Genomic DNA, 16,358 nt, shown 5'->3' on the forward strand with positions numbered 1-16,358 from the left:
TTTAACATTTATTACTGTTTTACTATGGGAATTTATCAAGGGCCAAAAGATTTAGCTACATGATCTCTTTGTAAACATGTTATCAATCTTGTTGGATAGAAATTAAAGATGGATATGCAAAGGTGAGACGAGATTTGGTTTCATTGATATCATATCCCGTTTGGACATATATTTAGAAAAATATAGTTTTCATTTATATTTATCTAAGTAAAGGTATTTTGTGATTGTATGTTGACAAAGTGGCAAGTATCACTCATACTGTGCAGGGAAATAATTGTACAGCTAGTCAGCTATCCGTTTCTATTTGATGACACTAGCTAATAGTTGGATTTTTGATACAAAATATCAAACCTATTGAAAAGAATCCGTGACTCGTAAGTTTGTAAAAGCAAAAAAGAGAAATAAGAGAGAAAAAATATTATTACGCAAGTCACTACATATGTTTCTTGATCGGTATTCGACAAAATTACTTATGCTTCATCGCCAATTACAGCAAACAATCATCTGCAACGAGAATATGGCAGCAAGAAGACTCCACTCAACACAGGGTACGTGAAGCCACTACCCAACCCCCATGCACGCACATGCATACATAAGATATATATAGACACATACATGTATATATATATATACACACACATATGTACATATATATGTGTGTGTGTATATATATGCACACACACATATGGTTGGATCAGTGTTTGAGACAAACATGATATAAGATATTCTCAAAGATACTGCAGAATGATGTTTGGTACCCAAAAATAAATGTCATTAAATATTTTTAGAAGCTCAGTAAAAAGAATAGATATTATTGTTTAGGGAATAACCTTAGTTTCCCGTTTAGACTTTAGACCACGCAGAAGTAAACTTATACCGTGCATGCGATGCCGACACGGCGACCGTTCTCGCCACGTGTTGACTTGTCTCAGCATGCACGCAACGTGTCACCCCACGTGTCGGCCTCAAATCATACCCCACCTCATTTTCTCCTGCTACTTCTACTCACAACGAGCTCATGAAACAGTGGTTTAGGGTGTACCAAGCAGAGAAGAGATCTTGAAACGTCAAGGTGTAAACAAGGAGAAGTAAGAGGATAGGACTTGGTTGATAACACTGATGGCAGCCATGTTTGGAGGAGGACGAGGTGTCTTGGTCACCAACATCTCCAAGGCCTTCCCCAACCCTTCTCTTTCCCTCCGTTCTCCACCTCACAAGCCCAACCGGCTCCGTTTCCAATCAGCTCCAAAATCCTCACAGGTACCCTTCTTTCACTACAGGAAAATGGGTTTTTCCCGGCGTTTATTCTAGCCTTTACCGACGCTTATAAGCGTCGGTGAAAATATAGCCGACGCCTCGAAAGCGTCGCCAAAGCGTCGGCTATACTAGAGCGGGAAATGTTTTTGCCGACGCTAGGAAAAAGCGTCGGCCAAAGTAGGGCTTTACCGACGCTTCATTAAGCGTCGGTGTATGGGGTTTTCCCGACGCAAAGACGCGTCGGCATAAAATAGAACGCGGGTGCGGCGGATAGCTTACAACACGTTTTTACCGACGCTATAGAGCGTCGCTTGAACATTTTTACCGACGCTTTCCTTGCGTCGGGGAAAGCGTGGGGTTTTTAACGACGCTATAAAGCGTCGGGAGAGGATTTTTTTACGAAAAAAAAAATTAGAAGAACAAATACTAAGAAACATATTCTAGCAATATAAACCTGCATTACATTTACATCAAAACAAACATTCAGATCATTCAAAAAATTTATATTGTCATATATGATGAAATTTACATAATAAGTTCAAAATTACAATGTATTTTGAAAAATATAAGAAAGATACATATAAAACTCCTTAGATAACGGTCTCAAAAATATCAGTGACCGGATTTAGCACCATCATCATCTCTACGAGCTGTTGAAGTATCAGAAATCTACAAAAAAAAAAGGAGAAACTTTAGAAGTTATGAAAATCATTAACTCATGAAAATAAGTGATAATTATGTAAAGTCATCAAATATATATAGTTATTTACCTGAGAAGGGAGAAATCGCCGCAACATAGATGAAATATGCTCAAGCTGAGACTGCAAAGTTTGTTGGTTCTGCTTCAGCTCTGCCAACTCTGCCTGATGGCGATCCTTCATATCTTCAATTGTTGCCCGAAGTCAACTAACTTCTGCATTGCTACTACCTTCTCTAACATTTCTTGTATACATTCCCACTGCAGACAACTGAGTGGGGGTAACTCCAATGCCATAACCCCTCACTCGACCATAACGCTCTGGGCCCAATAATTCGGTGAGCACCTGAGCTTCGATATGACTGGTCGCGTCGGATGATGATGACTCCCCGACACGCTCTGAAATAAGAGTTGTTGCCCTGTCCTATAATGCACAAAAGGAAAAGTCATATTAATGTATGGCAATAATAGAACTAATAATAATATCGTTGAAAGATTCAAAAATGAATACATACAACTATATCTCTTGCCTCTTCCCGAACAAAACTGCCATCTCGATGGGTGTGAGTCATCTTATAAAACTCCACCTTACCAGGCTCCCTCCCATTATCATCCATCTACAACAAAAAATATATTGACTCGCTAGTTATCATGATACATGCTATATGATAGAACATTTTAAAATAGTTTCAAAGAGTTTCAAAATAACTTACGAAGCACATAATAGTTAATTAGTGAACAATGATTTATGACAACATGGACCTGGTCAGCATCAGCACATGCCCACAACCAAAGTGGGGAGGGGGAAGGCAATAAGTGATGTATGAGGGTGCCTTTGAAATAGTAAAGGGTCCGAAGAACAACTATGGAGTGGAAAATACAAGAATCAGTAACAAACTGGCTTATCAATTGCATAATCTAGACGAGATCAAGCAAGGAGATCATCCCTAATACCTCGGTAAAATGTGAAATATTTTGAACATTGACACTCCCTCTTTACTTTCTTACTTTCTGAATCAAGAAGGTTGTAAGTCTAAATTCAATTGAAAAATTTCTCTTTATCCGTGTACACTTGTTATAAAAGCATCACTTCCTTCGTGGGCAGTATAAACAACATGCACTAGAGTACGATGGGGCTAGCAGTAGTTTTATTTATTTATTTATTTCTGAAGTTTAGAATTATTTTTTGAGATAATTGTAGTAATTCATAAGCAGCCAAATAAGTTACTTTTGATTGTCATCTTCTGCCTCTTTCTTTCCCATTCCAGTAATGAGCCCAGAAGGCCTGAACCAACATGAATGTGCTAAACATCTCCTTTTCAAGAAATTTATGAGCCCAGAAGGCCTGAACCACCATGAATGTGCTAAACATCTCCTTTTCAAGAAATTTAAACAGGCTAGGAATTTTATCAAAGTAATGGAAGTTGTAATTTTTTCCTCCCCTATTAAATGGTGGATTCCATGTAGTTATCTACTTCATGAACAAGGACTTTGACCAAAGCCCTTAGTCTCTAGCATCCCTTATTGTTCACAATCTGAATTTGTGAACCAAGATTGGACCAAGATAGCTAGAAAACTTAACAAATGAGACATAAACATGATTATTGTGTTTAAGAATTTATGTAGCTGTGCAATAAGCATATGCCATAGAACATCCAACAAGATAATTCATACTAGTACTTGAATTTGAATGTGCACCAAGCTAGGGCCAGCAGTAACTGAGCTTGATAGACCACCAACCCAAGAAATATGAAATAAGCATGATTATCATTTTCAGAATATGACCACATCAATAAGCATGACCTTGTCTCCAAATAACCTTATGTTTTCACAAACTAATGCTCCAACAAAATTAAGTCATGTCCATGTCCAAAACACTGGGATACGACATACCTAGCGATGCAACGGAACATGTGATAGCTCTTTGGGCAGACACGCCGGAAGAGAAACCTTTCGCTCTGAGGAACTACAGGAACTGGCACATATTTTATGCACACAAATATGATCATAGAGTGGATTGCTGGAAGGGTGGTCAGAAAGTGTCCAAATATTGCTGGAATTCCTTTCACTAACTCATTGTAAACTAAGCTAATACCAGGGGCTCTAATGGTACCAAGGTTGCAGCCCAACTCCATCATCAGATCCATTGAAAGCTTCTGTTTAACTTCGGATTCATACTTTAGCTTGCTCCCATAAGTCCATATGTACATTATCATAAACAATATTGCTGCAAAAATCAACAAAACCCAACTTCCAGCCTCCGCACTACCCAAAACAGAAGTGAAGAAAACTAATTCCAGCCCCAGAAAGAATATGACAAACAAAAGCACTATGAAGATGTTAATCTGCCATATTAGAAGCATAATGATGGTTACTAGAATTGTTGTCATCATCATTATTCCAAGTTCTGCAGTGCCTGCAAAAAAAGATTCTATATATAAAAGACCCAAACAGGAAAAAAAGAAGAGCACATGTAAAAAATATAATTTAACTGCATGTAACACAATAAAAAGAAAAAAAATAGTACTGAAGAAAACAAATTAAAAAAAAAAGAAAATTGTGATACCTTAGTTTACCTATAACTACTTTTCTTCTTTCAGTAATCACATTCTAATTGGGCTTCTTGGTTTATATTAATAAAACCTATACAGTAGATCTACCTACTTGCCAACTGACCACCTACACTTCATGGCAAGCCCTCTCTTGCCCGAAGTTGCCATGGCCTAGAATTTAGTACCAACTAGCTGGTTGCCATCAGGTTAGGACTTGCTTGTAAAATGTTATAAAATTTCATCCCCGCCTTTGTCTGAAAAACTTAACCCATTAAGAAGCGAGGAGGCTAGTTAGTTAAGGTTTAAATATTATTTTCATCTTTTGTGAATTTCTTCTTGTAGCTTACATCACTCAAGTGTTTCAAAGATATATCCACTAATTATAATATGATTTTTGGTGTCAAAGTAGCTGGTGCCAGAAATTAGTCTTATTTCTACTTTTACAACACCAATTCCTTTTGAGCCGGTTCTGACAACTAGTTTTATGTCCACCTTTACACACTTTGAGCCTCCATCTCTGGGTCCCTCCATCTCTCTCTCCAAGCCACCTGCCATGTTTGCTTAATATAAAATAACAAAATAAACTCTCATCTGCCTATCCTTGTCCATTCTCTCAATTTCTCTTTTGAGATCATGAAGATCCATTTGATCTTTACTCAGCACCAAGTCAATCGAATAGCCCTTCCAATTTTTTCATCCAATTCCATTAGTCAATCTTTGATGTACTTATAGCAATTCACTTTGGACACAAGAACAACATTCCATCTGTTCATATCCATCCATGAATGCCTATTACCGTGTCTAATGTCACTCTAAGGTATTTGTCCATGTCTCATTCTAGACATGCCCTCGTCTTCAAAATTGTGCTTTGCTTGGTTCAGCCTGCTATCTTAAAGGGAAAGAGAGGGGGAAAAGTGCATGAAACAATGAGGAGTGTATTAATAAAAACGCATGAATTAGATGGGATTACATCCATCCTTGTATCACGTGCACTGCACATGCCCAAATATTAGTTCAAATGAAGTATAAGACACGAACATGTAGTAAAGACATCAGAGCACACATCAACTGCAGCCATTGAGTTGACAGTCAGCAGCATGTCTGAAAATTACGAATGCATAACCTAAGATGAAAAGATATTCAATACTAACTCATGGAGTATATCATAAGAATTAAGAAGTCTTATTGGACTCCAGTACCTCAACAGAAGGACTCTTTAGCCAGCTAGGGAAAAATCTTACATAGCCTATTACAATAATAGATATGAATCTTAGAAAAAACCAAATAAGCATCAGGTCAGGCTGAAAGGTGTATGCTGGAAGAGCATGAAATGCACGTAAGTATGGCTAAAAGAATGTATTATATATGCTGAAATAATTTCAGATTGCAAGAGTTTTCTTCTTTACCATATTCTTCATTGATTTCTTACTAATCTTTTCTTTAATTATGCTTCTTAACAGTATCATCAAAGAAGTTTGCGTGCAAATAAGGTAATATTGATTGAGCCAGGGAATCAGCATAGTGCCACTGTACAACCAACAGGTACAGGAAGAAATAATATCTTCATTACAAGAGAAGGATCTGATTTCCTGTGCAAAGTTTAGAAATAAAGAGATACATTTCTGGAGTACTTAGGCAAGATACCTCAGCATGCACAATGCAGTAACCATAATCAAGCCCAAAGGCTTGCCAGTAACGTCCATTTTACTCCAAGATGATGGACCATGCAGTCAGCGCTGCAAATGGATTACATTGACCCACTTGCAATCCAAAACTTACACAAAAAGAATCTGATCTAGTTTCAACCAAAGTCAGTTGGACTACACTTGGACCGATAAAAATGACCAATCACAAATATGGACAATTTATGGATCACTAAGTGACTTGTCTTAACCCAAATAGCCCAAAACCATGAATGATATTTTTCACAATCCACATCGACATTAAGAAACAGATTTGTAGATAGTGATAAATGTTATGTAGGTAATAATCAATCTGTGTTTTTGATGATAATACATAGCCAAGTGGAATGGGTTGTTAATAATGTCTATACATTGTTTAGTTGTTATTCTGTTGAATAATATGTTTAGGATATATAAAACAACAAACATGTACATGATTTGACCCGCCCCCCCCCCCCCCCCCCCCCCCCCCCCCCCCCCCAAAAAAAAAAAAAAAAAAACTGATGGATCAATAAAATAAATATTGAATATGAGGTAAATGAAATGAATTAGACTTGGATTCAAAATTTGACCCAATTCAAAATGTGGATTCAATATCACGTTTGATATTCATTGAAAAAATAAAATCATGATTTTCAAATATAAAACCTCGAAAAGCAGCCATTAGTTTCTCAAGGCTGCCTAATTTAGATTTCTGTTAAGGGAACTTTGCGAAACAAATATGACAAATGGAAATTTATTGTTTGAATGGAAAAGACATATCAAGGAATCAGAATTGATTCTACATTACCATATGCATTGCCAATGTCAGTTATGCTTCCAAAGGTGGCAACAAATGCCAAGCAGAAGACCAGCAGAAACCAATTTATGACCGGAACATATATCTGACCCATGAACTTCCGTGATGTGTGAATAATTTTGAGACGAGGAAAACAACCAAGCGCTGTTGATTGTTTTATGCATGAAAATGTCGCTGTTGTCATTGTCCGACTTGCAATCAATGCAGCAATGTTGGCTACGAGAAGGACTGGCCAAAAAGCCCAACCTGATAACCAAATATAAGCATCATGCATAACAGGATATAATGAATCAAACCAAAATAAAATTAAAAATTATTCATCTGAGAGAATTCATTCATAATGTGTTTTCTATGCATAAAACATCAGCCCAGAAAAAAGTAATTATCGAAACATGGTTTATCTACTTGTTAAACATAGAAATGCATATATTTAAATAAATCTCCAGCTTACTTGGGATGGACGAAAAGAAGACCTGCTCAGAGGTAGTTAGATTTTCCATAAGGAATGCAGCTTGGCCAAGGTATCCCAACAGAAGGCAGGGCAGAACCAAAAACACAAAAGTTAGCTGCAATAATTACTTAAAGCAATCAGAATGTCAAAAGTTAAAAAAGGTCTGAGGATGTTTAAGAAGCTGCAACAGGAAGAAGGTATCCAAAGCACAGTGTGTAATTCATTGCCTGAACAGATCCTACAGAGAAATAGCAAAGATCTGCAAACATTGCCTCAGAACCTGTAAAACAATTGGGCATAAGTGTGGGTGATATTTTATGATCATGAATGCACATGATGAAACAGTAACTACAAAATCTAGCCCCATTTCCTGGCTAGAATCCTGATAAAAAGACCAAAATATCTATTATTTCTGAAAAGTAAGCATCAACAAAGCACAACAATAGACTAAGTAGTTTCTGAAACTTTTAGTTCAAGAAACATTGCTTGATTTACCATTAAGGGTCCATTTAGCTCCAAAGAAATGTATGGCAGAGACCAGTTAACTGCTTTTTATGAAAAACAGATAAATTGGATACTCATTGCTTCAAGAATTTGGTTCAGAGGAATTCTTTTTTCTTTATTCTCTGAGAGGTGGAAAAGGAAGTGGAAAGATCACCAAATACCAGAATAAATCAGATCCTGATAAAGAAATGAATCTGATCCCATTTTCTCCCTGAAGCAAATTTCAACTACACTATTTTCAAGCAGACTGCAGAAGTGGCCACCACCAACCACTTTTTGTTTTCTTTTGCCTTTTCCTTGATAATAAATAAACACATCTGGTATTTCTTATTTATCCATTGATTTCTGCTTCAAGACAAAAAGATTGGAGGAGTATTTGATTGAATATTAAGAATATTGCAAACACATAGCAATAAACTATTAACTTCATATGCATCTATCGATCTAGTCGAAGATTACCCTGCTTTAAGAATACAATTGTTCCAATAATCTTGAATTAATTCATGTTACAATTGGATAGCTTACAACACGTTTTTACCGACGCTTTAGAGCGTCGCTTGAACATTTTTACCGACGCTTTCTTGCATCGGGGAAAGCGTGCCAGCCCGTGCCAAGGGGGTTTTTAACGACGCTATAAAGCGTCGGGAGAGGATTTTTTTACGAAAAAAAAATTTAGAAGAACAAATACTATGAAACATATTATAGCAATATAAACCTGCATTACATTTACATCAAAACAAACATTCAGATTATTCAAAAAATTTATATTGTCATATATGATGAAATTTATATAATAAGTTCAAAATTACAATGTATTTTGAAAAATATAAGAAAGATACATATAAAACTCCTTAGATAACGGTCTCAAAAATATCAGTGACCGGATTCAGCACCATCATCATCTCTACGAGCTGTTGAAGTATCAGAAATCTACAAAAAAAAAGGAGAAACTTTAGAAGTTATGAAAATCATTAACTCATGAAAATAAGTGATAATTATGTAAAGTCATCAAATATATATAGTTATTTACCTGAGAAGGGAGAAATCGCCGCAACATAGATGAAATATGCTCAAGCTGAGACTGCAAAGTTTGTTGGTTCTGCTTCAGCTCCGCCAACTCTGCCTGATGGCGATCCTTCATATCTTCAATTGTTGTCCGAAGTCTACTAACTTCTGCATTGCTACTACCTTCTCCAACATTTCTTGTATACATTCCCACTGCAGACAACTGAGTGGGGGTAACTCCAATGCCATAACCCCTCACTCGACCATAATGCTCTGGGCCCAATAATTCGGTGAGCACCTGAGCTTCGATATGACTGGTCGCGTCGGATGATGATGACTCCCCGACACGCTCTGAAATAAGAGTTGTTGCCCTGTCCTATAATGCACAAAAGGAAAAGTCATATTAATGTATGGCAATAATAGAACTAATAATAATATCGTTGAAAGATTCAAAAATGAATACATACAACTATATCTCTTGCCTTCTTCCGAACAAAACTGCCATCTCGATGGGTGTGAGTCATCTTATAAAACTCCACCTTACCAGGCTCCCTCCCATTATCATCCATCTACAACAAAAAATATATTGACTCGCTAGTTATCATGATACATGCTATATGATAGAACATTTTAAAATAGTTTCAAAGAGTTTCAAAATAACTTACGAATTCAGCTCTACGCCTAGCATAACTCATTGAGCCTAAAGTATGAGGAACAGTCTGAGAGGCTCGTGCAGCTCTACCAATGTTGAAATATGTCTTCCAAAAAAAGAATAAACAATATAATATATTTAATATATAAATTTGTAATCTATATTATTAGTAAATACAATCTAAGGAATTGAAAAAATAAATACAACCTGAGCTTTCTCTGAAAACCAATAGTGGATAAGCTCCCTCCATTGATGAGGGATTACATCAGGAGGACAAACACGAGCCACCTCCTCTTCAGTCATGCCCACATGCTTCCAGTCCGTCTTTAGTTTCGCCTTATACTCTTTCCATTTGCGGTTGACGGACTTCAGCACCCAATCATGGCTATTTGCAAGAAGGACAAACTTTTTCTACACCAAAGTTAAGAATGTTATAACAATGATAAATCAAAAAATAAAATTGTGATAGTAAGCAAATTCAATTCTTTACCTCAATAACTTTAAGAAGCTCAACCTTATACGAAGAAAGCATTTCATTCCATTTCGTATAGTTGAGCGGACACAACTGACCCTTCCGCGCAACCGATCCTAGAAAAGTCGATAAAATGCTTGCAGCCCTCTTGATAGGCTGCCCCAGTTCATTGCATTGGACGACGATCTTCTCATCCTCACGTAGGCTCCACACGTCCTGTGCTCGAGTGGGTCCTCGTGTCCTCCTCACTCTCCCTAGTCCATCTATAAAAATAAAATAAAATATCCATGGATTGTAAGAAAAATTAATATAAAAAATGTAAATCAAATTACCTTGGATGTGCACGTCATCCATGTCTGGACAATCAACAGGTGGCACGTGCGTAGACTGAGACTCGTGCTGCTGGGGCTCGTCGGGCTGTTGGGACCGTAGGGACTGATCGGAAGAAGATCCCACGGATGTGTGCTGAAACTCAACATCTCTGAATCGTTTTCCTCGCGGCATATTGTTACCTAGTATGCACAAAAAGAAGCAATATTAGTTAAATAATAAATAAAATCTAAATGAATTGCAATAGAATATGTCTGTTTCAAGTCACCTCACCTCATGCTCTTACTGCTCCAAGTCAGAAAGCAAGGACACTAATCTTCATGTTAACAGTTCATGAGGATTTCGCCCTTCTAATTTTCAATCCCTAATCCCCCTTGGAGATGCTTTAATTCATGTAGACTATAGAGGGTAGATAATATGATCCCACATCACTGTGTCTTCACCAAGACATTGGACCAAATTTAGTATCTTTCAGCCCAACGCCAGATGAACTCCTTAAGAGACTAACCATATGATTCTCACGTTGTCAACCACCAAATAGTAGCAGTGCCTTTAAAAGAAGAAACCATTGATGCAAAACATAAACTGCACTATCAATAGCACCATGCTTTTATTGCTCCAGTATAGTATTCCAAATGATAAAGTGTTGCCCTTCTAAGAGTCACCAATAAATTATATTTCTATAACATCCTCTTCAAGTTTCTAAAACTTGTTCTTACCTGGAGAATTCTTGTTAATCAGGTATCAGTGATCATTTGTAGGAACCTCCATCCTCAGCTTGAGCACATAAAAGAACTTTTTTAAGTGGTCTTGGAGTTGTCCTGCTAAACGATGTCAACTACACGCATAGGACATGACTTAATCAAAAATGCTTCAGCTAAACTAAGCTTCAGCTGGACTTTTAATGCCACCTGCTATTTACTTCACTGTAAGAAATAAGAAGCTAGCAGAAAATCATATGTTCCTGCATCTTTAAACTCCACAAGTTTTTACAAAATCCTTAAACCATCTTATAATACTTGGAAAACCAGCAGCAACTAATGCTACCTTATATGTGCAATTTTTTATAACATAACATGTGGGAGAATGACTTAAATATTGCTGTGTCAGATATTCCTTCCAAAATTAAGCATAAGCCACTGCACAACAATTATTAACATCTCTTGGCTTCCTAATCTCCCTCTGAAGACCAATATTTTTTAATGCTAACTATAAGAGAAAAACTTAGGAAAAAAGTTATGTTCAGCCACCTCCCACAAATCCATTATCATTTCATAACATTATCATACTGGATAATTTTGATTCCTAGTCCAAAATAGTCCACCTCATTATGAAAGCAACTACTCCAAATTAACTAAAAAGATAACATGTTACATCATTACCATTCTTGTTAAAAAAAATTAACAAGAATTCTTCAGGTAAGAACAAGTTTTAGAAACTTGAAGAGCATGGAAGGAAACAAGGATGAACACAAGGGTAACTATTATCAGAAGAAACTTCAACCAACCAATAAAAAAAACTTCTTACAAGATACGAACCTATGGCACATCTTCTCAATAATCAGATGGAGAAAGACAGCTTTTAATGGGTGTAAGAGAAGAAGCTAAACATCAAAAAATAAAACAAAAACTTTTCAAAGTTTCAAGCAACCAAGTTTTCTTTTTTTTATCTTTCCTTTCCTTCCGAAATAGTGGATGCCAGCCATTAATTACAGAGAGGACTGAGAGTAGAAATGGAGCAGCTTTGTTCAGCATAGTTTGCCTCTCACAATTACATTATCCATGATGGAATTGATTCTCCTCCTTCTGATCCCAAAGAGGCCCCATATTCTGTTCTTGAATAGTCTGGTAATAATGGTGCACGAGATCATGAGGCATCATAATTATTATGAGGCTTTTTTTTTTTTGTTTTCAGGGATAAAACAGCAGATTAAAAAAAAAAAACCTAAAACAACATAATTATACACCCTCAACTGGTGAACAAATTTTCCTACAGGATTCTAAATGCATAATCTAGGAAAGTCATTAGATATGTTCACAGCAAGCAGTTATGCAGCTTAACGGAGAGTATGAGGATCACTTACCTCAGACGACGGCGATGTCGACGGCGGCGGAGTAGCTAGGGCCGACAGAGGATGAGGAGACGGGGCCGGGCGAGCGTTAAAGAAAAGAAACAAAAAAAGAGTTGGAGGAGGAGGAGGAGTATGAGGCTTACCTCAGACGACGGCGGAGAAGCGGAATCTTCGATCGCCGATCGGGGCTAGGGATGGAGGTGAGATCAGTTAGAGCAGGAGGAGGAGGAGGAGGAGGACAAGGACGAGGAGAAGAAGGAGGCTTACCTCAGACGAGGGCGAGGTCGACGGCAGCGGGGAAGTCGGCGATGGAGGTGAGAAGTCGGCCGGGTGATGGAGCTAGGGCATCGAGCGATAGAAAATGAGGAGAGGGGGTCGGGCGAGCGGTTGGGGGTATTATGTTTTCTAACGACGCTTTTTAGCGTCGTCGACGCCTGGAGATTAACCGACGCTACGTAAAAACGTCGGAAAAGGTTAGGCCGAGCCAAACTTTACCGACGCTTTAGCCTAGCGTCGGGAAAAGAAAGTCGCCATAACTCACATTTGTTGTAGTGGCCGTTATATCTATAATCTATCCCACCATCATAAATTGCAAATTTTAAATTATAAAACCAGTGTAAGCCAGGACATCGCCATATAAAGCATCAAGATCGACATGTCTTTCGAGTGTACGTTGCTCTAAGAATAGTCTTCAACAAAAATCTTGATAATCTTAAAAGTCATTAAATTTTGCCAAAACGTTTTGCATCACAAGCAGTAAACAATGGACGTTCAAGATTCCAAGATAACGGAGAAATATTAAATCATGTCTTCTAATTCCATCGATGGTATTAAACATTCCTTTAGCCAGCTTTTGAAGAATGCCGATCAAAATGGATCCTATTGTTCTCAAACGTTTCAGAATAATGGCTACCAAGTCACTTAATCCGCTAGTATTAATTAAGATGCCAGGAAGAAACGGAACACAACAAAAACGCTAACGTTCCCATTAAGATATAGGAAACTCCTATGAAAATGATCCAATAAATAGTGGCTAATGGCAATTAAAAGAAACAAAACTCCCTCGATGCAACCGTTAGTGCTCAACAATAGAAACGTCTTGGACAAGTATAAATTAGAACCTCTGGTGCATACTCTCAAACAAGATCACGAAGAAGTTCGACATGGCTCCCTCCTCCTCTTCCACTGCCAAAAAAATTTTAATGGCCATCATCGTTCTCGCTGTGTTCTTCGCTTATGGTGCATATCTTCTTCTATTTCAGTGTAGAAAATAGAAAGAACATGTAGCCATGAAGGCCTCTAAACACATCATTCTTTTTTATTTAACATTCATGTAGCATACCTTAGTTATGCTCGGATGCTCTAAATTTTTGTGCATGCAGGTGTAAATGTTTATGCTAACTCAAAAATTATTTTGTTGTCACAGCAAAACACTACAAGAAAAAGGAGCTTTGGCAACGCTTTTTGAGGCTTTTACCGACGCTTATAAGCGTCGGTAAGTTTCTTCCCGACGCTTTTCAAAGCGTCACCAAAGCGTCGGCTATGTCGGAGTGGAAAAAAAATTTCTGACGCATTTGGAAAGCGTCGCTAAAGGTTATTTTTAGCGACGCTTTTAAGCGTCGCTAAAATTCCTCAACCAGTTCAATTAGCGACGCTTTAAAGCGTCGTCATAAATTTTTTTTACACAAAAAAAAAAATATAAAAATACCCAAGAAAACCGCCGCCGAAGCTATCGCCGTGGCCGCCGTCGCCTCCTCTGCTGCGCCCGATCCGCCGCGGCCTTCGCCTGCTCCTCGGCGGAGGATGGAGGACGTGTCTGGGTGGCCGCCGGCGTCAGGGCAAGATCGGCCCAGGTCACCGGGGCAACATCCTTTTCTGACGGGGAATCGCACGGTCATTCGCCCTCTTTGGGCGGCGGGTTGGCCGGGGGCTGGTCGGAGGCAGCAGCGGAGCCCTGTTGCTGCTGCTGCTGCTGCTTCTTCTCCCACTTCGACTTCGACTTCGACTTCCTACAGAGAGAGAGAGAGAGAGGCGATGGGTACCTTGGCGGGGGAGAAGGAGGAGGGATCGGGGGCTTGGGTGGCCTGAGAAGGCATGAAGCCGACGCCGGAGAAGAGGGAGGAAGCTCCATCGAACTCCATCGACGCCGGAGAAGAGGGATCGGGGGCTTGGGTGGCCTGAGAAGGCATGAAGCCGACGCCGGAGAAGAGGGAGGAAGCTCCATCGAACTCCATCGACGCTGGAGAAGAGGGATCGGGGGCTTGGGTGGCCTGAGAAGGCATGAAGCCGACGCCGGAGAAGAGGGAGGAAGCTCCATCGAACTCCATCGACGCCGGAGAAGAAGGATCGGGGGCTTGGGTGGCCGCTCTCTCTCTCGCTTCTTGGAAGGAACCTAATCAAGAATCGGGAGGGGGTTAGAGATTTGTAAGGGAGGGGGTTTGAGGGATCGGGAAAGGGGAGGGGATTTGTAGAGAGGAGGGGGGAGGGGGCGAGCGGCGGAGAGAGAAGGGGAGGGGGGCGGCTGGATGGGTTAGGGATCGGGAAGAGGGGAGGGGGGGATAATGGCCTCCGACGACGCTTTCTAAAGCGTCGTTGGGAGGGAAAAAAAAAAAGGATTTTTGCTTCCGCCGACACTTAAAAGCGTCGGCCCAAGCTACGGGTTGCGACGACGCTTATAAGCGTCGGCGGAAGCCAGACTTCACCGACGCTTCTACTTAGCGTCGGCAGACAAAAGTTGGGAAATATAGTTTTTCTTGTAGTGAAAGCAGCTTATGTTTGTGTTGGAACATGCGATGACATCCCAGACTGCAACAAAGAATGCCATAACTCTGGATATAGCAATGGAGGGCAATGCATGCTGCCACTTTACGAAAACTGCTGCTGTCTTAGATGATCAATATATATTCTATACAGAAAAATGCTATGCAACACTTCTGTATTTCCAACTTCAGTTCATGCTTGCTGGTTCATTATAAATAAATGTAATTCATGGATTACAAAATGTCAGCAAGGCACGTATGAAACATCTTTATAGATATCAAAATAATTGACATATCATAAGAATTTTTAACATTTATTACTGTTTTACTATGGGAATTTATCAAGGGCCAAAAGATTTAGCTACATGATCTCTTTGTAAACATGTTATCAATCTTGTTGGATAGAAATTAAAGATGGATATGCAAAGGTGAGACGAGATTTGGTTTCATTGATACAATATCCCGTTTGGACATATATTTAGAAAAATATAGTTTTCATTTATATTTATCTAAGTAAAGGTATTTTGTGATTGTATGTTGACAAAGTGGCAAGTATCACTCATACTGTGCAGGGAAATAATTGTACAGCTAGTCAGCTATCAGTTTCTATTTGATGACACTAGCTAATAGTTGGATTTTTGATACAAAATATCAAACCTATTGAAAAGAATCCGTGACTCGTAAGTTTGTAAAAGCAAAAAAGAGAAATAAGAGAGAAAAAATATTATTGCGCAAGTCACTACATATGTTTCTTGATCGGTATTCGACAAAATTACTTATGCTTCATCACCAATTACAGCAAACAATCATCTGCAACGAGAATATGGCAGCAAGAAGACTCCACTCAACACAGGGTACGTGAAGCCACTACCCAACCCCCATGCACGCGTACGCACATGCATACATAAGATATATATAGACACACACATGTATATATATATATACACACATATGTACATATATATGTGTGTGTGTATATATATGCATATGTATGTATGTCTGTGTATATATGGATATATATATGTATGTATGTATGTATGTATAATTAGTGTTTTAAATCGGGTTTCTTTCTTGTGTCTGAGGGTTGCAATATGGATGTGCAACGAAGGAATAACTGAAGAGCGTAG

At 38.7% G+C, this 16,358-nt stretch overlaps 1 protein-coding gene and 1 long non-coding RNA gene across 3 annotated transcripts; both read right to left on the reverse strand.

Moving 5' to 3' along the window:
* Window positions 1-1,782: 1,782 nt before the first annotated feature.
* On the reverse strand, window positions 1,783-8,411 carry LOC120110303 (putative potassium transporter 14). Of its 2 annotated transcripts, XM_088716780.2 has the most exons (7): window positions 7,666-8,411; window positions 7,439-7,553; window positions 6,979-7,233; window positions 3,848-4,370; window positions 2,470-2,571; window positions 2,028-2,378; window positions 1,783-1,926 (listed from the first exon to the last, which is right to left on the reverse strand). In XM_088716780.2, exons 1-5 carry the CDS (start codon window positions 7,771-7,773, stop codon window positions 2,523-2,525), a joined length of 1,050 nt encoding a protein of 349 aa, XP_088572906.2. In that variant the 5' UTR covers window positions 7,774-8,411; the 3' UTR covers window positions 1,783-1,926; window positions 2,028-2,378; window positions 2,470-2,522. The 2 variants fall into 2 exon arrangements, with proteins under 2 accessions (XP_088572906.2, XP_038980857.3); XM_039124929.3 differs by lacking the exons at window positions 1,783-1,926; window positions 2,028-2,378; window positions 2,470-2,571 and having other exon boundaries at window positions 3,556-4,370.
* Window positions 8,412-8,717: 306 nt separating this feature from the next.
* LOC148714878 (uncharacterized) lies at window positions 8,718-11,326 on the reverse strand. The gene is made up of 4 exons (XR_016399531.1): window positions 9,807-11,326; window positions 9,613-9,705; window positions 8,973-9,516; window positions 8,718-8,872 (listed from the first exon to the last, which is right to left on the reverse strand). It is a non-coding gene; the product is annotated as an uncharacterized LOC148714878 (long non-coding RNA).
* Window positions 11,327-16,358: the final 5,032 nt, after the last annotated feature.

This window comes from Phoenix dactylifera, chromosome 2, assembly GCF_051530095.1.
Source record: "Phoenix dactylifera cultivar Ajwa chromosome 2, Ajwa_hap1_PhDact_Kaust_v1.1, whole genome shotgun sequence".
NCBI lineage: Eukaryota > Viridiplantae > Streptophyta > Magnoliopsida > Arecales > Arecaceae > Phoenix > Phoenix dactylifera.